Source organism: Rhinichthys klamathensis, unplaced genomic scaffold (genome assembly GCF_029890125.1).
Source record: "Rhinichthys klamathensis goyatoka isolate OS25496 unplaced genomic scaffold, OSU_Roscu_1.1 h1tg000454l_1, whole genome shotgun sequence".
NCBI classification, from domain to species: Eukaryota; Metazoa; Chordata; class Actinopteri; order Cypriniformes; family Leuciscidae; genus Rhinichthys; species Rhinichthys klamathensis.
In genome coordinates, this window is record NW_026606946.1 from 98,919 (window position 1) to 106,615 (window position 7,697).

General features: G+C 36.4%; 1 protein-coding gene across 1 annotated transcript; it reads right to left on the minus strand.

The window, feature by feature from the left end:
* Window positions 1–892: 892 nt before the first annotated feature.
* pfn1 (profilin 1) lies at window positions 893–4,356 on the minus strand. The gene is made up of 4 exons (XM_056236597.1): window positions 4,223–4,356; window positions 3,906–4,053; window positions 2,254–2,449; window positions 893–1,427 (listed from the first exon to the last, which is right to left on the minus strand). The coding sequence occupies exons 2-4, from the start codon at window positions 4,035–4,037 to the stop codon at window positions 1,330–1,332; spliced, it is 426 nt and encodes a 141-aa protein (XP_056092572.1). The 5' UTR covers window positions 4,038–4,053; window positions 4,223–4,356; the 3' UTR covers window positions 893–1,329.
* Window positions 4,357–7,697: the final 3,341 nt, after the last annotated feature.

Consider the following 7,697-nt stretch of genomic DNA (forward strand, 5'->3'; position numbering starts at 1 on the left):
GAACAGAAATGACATACACACACCATTAACTGCTGCAATCATTCAGCTTGTGTTTCATGAATCTTTTGAGTTTTAAACAGCCTAAAGAAGGTGCGTGTCGTTCACTCAAGTGTGCTGAGAATGCAAAACCTCTCCTGGGAGAAGAGAAACAATACGGACGCCTGTGATTGGCTGAGAGACTCGCACGCATCACCAACTGAATATTATAATGAGCTCTTGACTGGAGTGCTGTGTGATTAATCTGGGCGTAATATATTGACTCTTTTGACAAAGCGTCTATATCCAACGCACATGGCACCCTTTAGCGTCATATGAGACGCAGATATATGGCGCCTCCTAGTGGTCTAACCCTAACACTACCCCAGACCTAAACCTACCCAATACCGAAGCGTGTTATATTGACGCTAAAGGGTGCCATGTGCGTTGGATATAGACGCTTTGTCAAAAGACTCAATATATTACGCTTTGGGATGAGAATGCGTTGGTTATTATCGTTAACTTAAAAAGTCATCAACTGGAATAAACCCTAAACAGAATCAAGCAGAAATATTAGATGAAAAACGTAAACAAAAACGAGAAATGTTGCCTTGACTGAAATAAGAAGAAGTAAAATTAGCTCAAATTGAAGCTATTTTAACAAATTAAACAGAAAATGTAAAAGCTGGAAATATACAAATAAAAGCTGTGAATAAAACTATAGTAAAAATTAGCATGCGGATGAGTTTCAACTGTGATCCAGTTAGTTATACTGATATGAATCATGATATATGAGATATGTTTTGAGTCGTGACATGCGTTTGCTGATGGTGTGTTTGAACCGTGACGTGCGTTTGCGGTGTGTTACGCCCCGGTCTGTTCCTCCCACATGAACACACACACGGACAGGAGCAGCTCCACAGAAACTCATTCTCTCTTTATTTGGCATCTAACAGTCAGAATCTGGGGTTTGTTCAGCAGGATTTGACACAAACAATCATACAATCAAATGGGAAAACCGCTTGACTTGACGCTCCGCCCGTCCGAAACAGCGCAAATACTATAGTACCGTAAGTCAATCAATTAATTAATTTGTGATAAAACTAATAAATGAGTTTGATATAAACTAGAGTTTGCGTTCCACTGCCTGACTGGAGAGATGACGAGGAGAAACAAGATCTCAAACTCCTGGAATGTTAAAACGGACATGATGATGATGATGATGATGATGTTTTGAAGTTTGGTTGATCTTGGATCTGATCTTCTGGCTTCTGGAATGGATTCCTGGAATGGATTCCCGACAGATGAAGTGGTAAAGTGGGCGGAGTCAGTAGGGCAGGGGGCGGGGCTTGTTCACATGTTCATCTTCCTGAGGTATGCGGTCATGTCAAAAACGAGTGGATTGATTTTCCCTCCGTGAGCATCTTTTACTCCTTTAGCAATGATTATCGCTGAGAGAGAGAGAGAGAAAGAAATAAATCTCACAAGCGAAATATAAATGATATCTTATTTATCCATTCAAATTAAATATAAAAAAAGTTTTTTTTTTTATAAAATATTTGTGTATGCTTTATATATAAAAACATGTCTAGGTCAAATTTCATCCCAGAATCTAAAGAAATATAAATAAAAATGTCAATTATCAATTAATTAAAATTAAATATAAAATAAATATTTTTAATATATTTACATATAATATTTGTGTATTCTTTATATATATATAAAAAAAACATGTCTAGATTAAATTTCATCCCAGAATCTAAAGAAATATAAATTAAATATATTAAAAATATTTATTTTTATATTTACATAATATTCATGTATACTTTAATTATACAACATGTATAGGTGAAATCTACCCCAGAATCTTTAGAAATATAAATAAAATTAAATAAATATTTTGAATATATTTTGCATGCAACATTTGCATAAACTTTATATAGGCCTATAAAACATGTCCAGGCCAATATATTCACCCCAGAATCTAAACAAATACAATTTACATTTGTAAAATATAAATTAAAGTTAAATGTGTATATACTACAATATAATATATAATAATTATATTTAATATATCAAGAAAACAAAGTATTTTCAGAAGCACTGAAACAGTTTGCATTGTGTGATGCTCAACATCCTGAATGTGTAAAATCTCATTCTCTGCACTGTAATGCATCAGGATATTGAGTTTTATTGTTTTTAATTCCTACTATTATGATTGTTAGTCACTGTGATGTATCCACACATATGTTCTGCTTTGTCACGGGTGGGTCTCACCTTTCTGAGATCTGCCGATGGTGAATGAAAAAGGGTCGGGCTCTTTCTCTGAGGTCTTCATCTTGATGTCCATGGTGTTCTGGCCGTCCACATTCAGAGCGTCTCTCAACACTGTGCACTTTCTGCCAGCCAGACTCATACCATTGGCAAACAGAGTCCCACGGTCACTTGCTATCATAGCCTGAACCTCTCCTGCCTACAGACACACACACACACACAGTGAGTGTGGATTGTGGGTGATAAAATGGTCCAGAAACACATGCTGAAACATGTAGAAACATTTCACACACAGATTCTTGCACGGCTCATGTTTTGTCATGTTCCTGAAGACGACGACACTCACCTCAAGACAAGCAAAACACACACACCCCATAAATCTGCCTCTATTTCTATGTTTGAACAAGATTTTAGGTTCAAATGCACATTGAAGTATAAAGAAGTGTATATTTTAGATGCTGAACTCATTGAGTTTCTCGCAGTTTACATTTTCAGTGGTTCTCTGGTTAGATGAACCAGCATGATGAACACTACAACCCTAGATAAGCTGCGGTCGGGACTTTCACAATACGAGAGACAGACGGCATCTCTAAATTCTTTAAAAGTCTGAGCTGCATGTTTCAACAAGAATGGGGAAACAGAAACATACAACTGCACACACACTCAGAGACAAACATACACACACATATGTATGTGTGTGTGTATATATTTATATATATATAAATATAAAAGAACACCATATATTGGGTAATTTATATATATATATATATATATGTGTGTGTGTGTGTGTGTATTACATATAGGCTATACTGTGTGTGTATATATATATATATATATATAAATATAAAAGAACACCATATATTGGGTAATTTATGTATATATATATATATAAATATATGTGTGTGTGTGTGTATTACATATAGGCTATACTTTCAGTCTCAGTGTGCAATATATATATATATATATATACACACACATATATATATATATATATATATATATATAAAGAGATCTCAAAGCGAGAGGAACCCAAGAAAGCAAGTGCACACACACGGTGAAATTAGCGGTCAAAACTGAATGTTGCTTTACATTAGACGCACAGACAATAGTTTCACTTAATGGAGATTGTATCTCTCACACAAATGTATTCTAAATATTTTATACCCAATATATGCTATACCGAATCATCTGACATTTTTCAGCACGAGAGCGCGCGCTATGGGCGGAAGCGGGGCGCGCGCGCGCGCAGAGTGTGAAAGAGAGGTACCCACTTCCGCCTTTCAGCACGCATGACCAAATAAGGAGCAGTTCACAGAACTCCGCGCGACTGCTGTGAGGAAATTCAGCGCGAATGAATTAACGGTCGATTTGAAGGAGATATATATTCTTGTTACCCTGCATCAAACTAATGAAAACTACAGTCATTTACTGTCACGAAGCTTATAGCAAAGTTTGTGGCTTCACACAACGAGAACTACCGTTATCATCAGCAATGCTGCGAGCGCATCCTGATTTCCAACGACTTTTTTAAGCGGACGACAGAACATGTAAGTAACAAAAACTAGTGTCATTCAAATAAATAAGTAAATAAATCATAATCAAACGAAACAAGCGAACAAAAATAACGTTTTTGTCTGTAAATGTTGTAACGTTACCGTGACTTGGCTGAGCCAGCCGCCCGGCGCCGAAGCCCAAACGGTCTCCTGACCCGGTGTCAACCCGAGAATGACCGCATCATCCACCCATTCGCTCTTGGTCAGGTTGCTGATGTAGCTGTCCCAGCTCATGACTGCTGCTTTAGATCTGAAAGCAATAAAACACGATCAAATATCATTAATATAAGTATAAACACGCCCAACTTTTCTTTACTCTGCTGCTAAAGAGAACTTCGATCGCGTCACTTATCATCCATGCCGCGAAAGCTCCAGGAAAGAGATAAAAAAAAATAAAAGCGATAAGAGAAGGAAAGTACCTGACTGCGTCTCTGCTTCGATGCAAAGTGAGTTTGAGGAAGTCCGTGTTGGTTTATATGCAGCAACGAGCGCGCGCCCTGCCCTACGGCCCACTTCCGCACCGCGCGAGACACTTATGCTAAACATTGAAGATGCACTGTTTGTTGCACGATACGTTCACGTCGCAAAGTTTGCTTTTTAAATTCGTTGTATGCATCCAGAACTGACATTTGCAGCTAAACAAATGAGCAGATAAATCAGTGACAAGAGTTGCACATAGGCGCACTCAGTGAACAAACTGTAGTGCATTGTTGGCCTATATTTAAATGTATTTATGATAAGGAGGAATAAAGCATGTGCTAAATACAATCTGGATTTTTTTTTTTAAATCAAGAAAAATATAAATAGTTTTGAGTGTCCCTCATTATTCAAATACAGTAGTCAACATTTGAAGTGGATCAAAAAAGTTAATCAAAGTTGTCCTAAGACAAGAACGGATATTGTTCAAAATTCATGTATAACTTTGATGAAAGGTTTTCATCCACTTCAAATGTTGAGTGATGTATTGTTATGTGCAGATGCATTTTAAAGGCATAGTTCACCCAAAATGTTAAAGTGTGAATGTTGGTAACCAGATAGTTCTCAGTAGCCATTGACTTCCATAGTATTTTTTTTTTCCTACTATGGGAGTCAATGGCTACTGTCAACTGTCTGGTTGCCAACATTCTTCAAAATATCTTCTTTTGTGTTTAGCAGAAGAAAGAAACTCATACAGGTTTGGAACAACTTGAGGGTGAGTAAAGGATGACCGAAATTTTCATTTTTGGGTGTTTATAAACAACGAATGTAAAAACACCATACAAGTATCATAGTCATATGATAGTTTTGAATGAGGAACAGACTTAAGTCGCAGCTCTAAAATCTTCTTCACACTTCCACATATTCGAAATGGCACGTCGCGTTTTGAATACATGCTACCACCAGCTAACAAAAATACGTTCTGATAACATTTGCTAACATTCACATTAAGTTATGAAAATGTCATTTCTGAAAGTTCTCAGAATATTTAAAATATCCAGGAAAAAAAAAAAAAAAAAGTAAATGCATTCTAAAAAGTTAAATGAACAAACTATAAATAACATTCTTGTGCTAACGTTTTAAGAACATTATTAAAGACTACATAACATTAAACCATAGTTCTAATACTGGAAGAATGTTTGAAAGAACCTCGCCAGAACTTTCTGAAAACGTTCCCTGTTAGCATGGATGTCATACGAGCCATATTATGATAGTTTTATGGTGTTTTTTAGACTAAAGGTCCTAAAGAGTCTGAAACTTTCGCACGTTAAAAAATAAATACGACGTCGCGAATCAAGCTTCCTGCGAAACTTTCGTCCGACATAAAAAAAATCATATCGGGTTAAATTTTCTGTGTTTTTTGCATTCGTAGCAAGCATTTTAAGAGTTGTTTTGACCATTCAGATCCACCGTACAAGCTAACGCGAAAATCCAGAATGGCGTCTGACAAGTTGATCCACTTCGTCTCGCAGCACAAAGCACTGCATGACAAAGAAAGTGCGGAATACAAAAGAGAAATGAATATAAAGACAGATTGCGGCAGATGATTGCGGAATAGCTTGGAAAACAGGATGGTCCTCCTCTACGCAATCTCTGGATTTGAAAGAACCCAATATTTCCTTTTATTGGGTCAATATTTCCTTATTGAGAGGACAACAGAATAATCCTCACAGCTTGAAGACTCCATTTTGTAATGTTTTGCGAATTTTTACGCAAAGGCTTAATACGCATAAAGGTGAAGACCCAACTGTAAGATTAACTGTTGCTTTGTATGATTAACTGTTGAACATATTTTATTAGATTGTCCTCGACTTAATACTTGTAGAATGCTTTTTTATGAAGTTACCTCACTTAAGGACTTATTTAGTACAAATATGCCTGAAAAGGCGTGGGATTTTTTTTTTTTCATATATTAATTTAAAAAATATTGCTGTTTTTGTTTGTTTGGTTTTTATTGTATTTATATGATATTTGTATTTTTGTAATTGAATTGTTGCCATGAAAATAGCCTTGGATGCTGACATGGCACTAAATGAAACAATCTGAATCTAATTAATACGCATCGGACTCAGTGTGCAAGGTTTCTGTGCGTGACGAGTTTTTAGGATGATTAATACGAAATACCCAAATTTGGGACTCAGTGTGCAAAGACCTTAAGAACTGGAAAAGAGCTGCATTAAGATTCTTCAACTATTCTTATTTTGTGTTTCACAGAAGAAGAAAAAACGGGATTGAGAAACCACAAAGGTGAGGAAATAATGACAAGAATCTTTATTGTTTCCCTTTAAAAGCTTGTCAAACTGGCTCCTGTATAATGATACTCAGATAACAGACTTGTTCTTGTGTTTTAAAGGTTCTCAGATGGACTTGATTTGATTCACAGATGCAGTTTCATCCAAGTCTCCCCCTTCCTGAGTTCATTTTGACTTTGGTTTTGAGTTAAATCTGAGTTAAAGTGTACAAGTTTGAGCTGATCTGGAGTGTGTCGTGGGTTAGGCCGGAGTTTGGCCGTTTGAGAAGCGACAGAGAAAAAAAGGAGGCGGCAAAATACAGCAGATCTTCACCACAACATCCTGTTTCTGAATCTGCAAACTGCATGACAGGAAGAATTACTGAGACAGTGAATGAGATGAACTGAATTTCATTCCACTACTGTATCTGACTGTGAGAAGATGCTGTGGTGAAGATAATCTCTCTTCTCGTGTTGTCCTATCAGAGCCGACCAGACGACACCGAGCGAGTGACAGCTGGAGGAACCAATCAGATTGTGCCATGCGAGAGAACGAGGCGAGAACAGAGCTGTAACATTTCACCCGTTAACAGGCCGAGGGACTTGACAAGTCCAGGGAAACCGGTCAAGAACATGCCAAATTTAGTCTAGGATTCAGAAGAAATCCTAGAAGAAATTTTTTTTATTAGTTGCATTCAACGCTTTCACTTTTTAGGGACTTTTTATGTGAGATTGCATTAGATTTCCTGGTGCATTGACATTAGTTAGGTGACATGAACTAACAATGAACAATACTTCTATAGCGTTAATGTTCATTTTTAACATTTTACTGATACATTTTTAAAATCAATAGGTTGTTTTTATGAATTTACTTCACAGTGCATTAACTAACTAACATAAACGAAGATTATTGAATGCTTATAAAATATATTGCTCATTATCTGTTAATGTTGGCTATGCATTTACTACGAGGCAGGCAAACACACACACACATGCAAACACACCGGGCACGTGACATTTACTGCACTATTGCAGTAATGTTTCAAAAGTGTTTAATTCAGGAAAATGGGTTGTACTTTTACAATAAGTTCCCATTTGTTAACATTAGTAAATGCATAGCTAACATAAACAGATAATGAGCAATATACTTTTAAAAGCATTCATTAATCTTCGTTAATGTTGGTCAG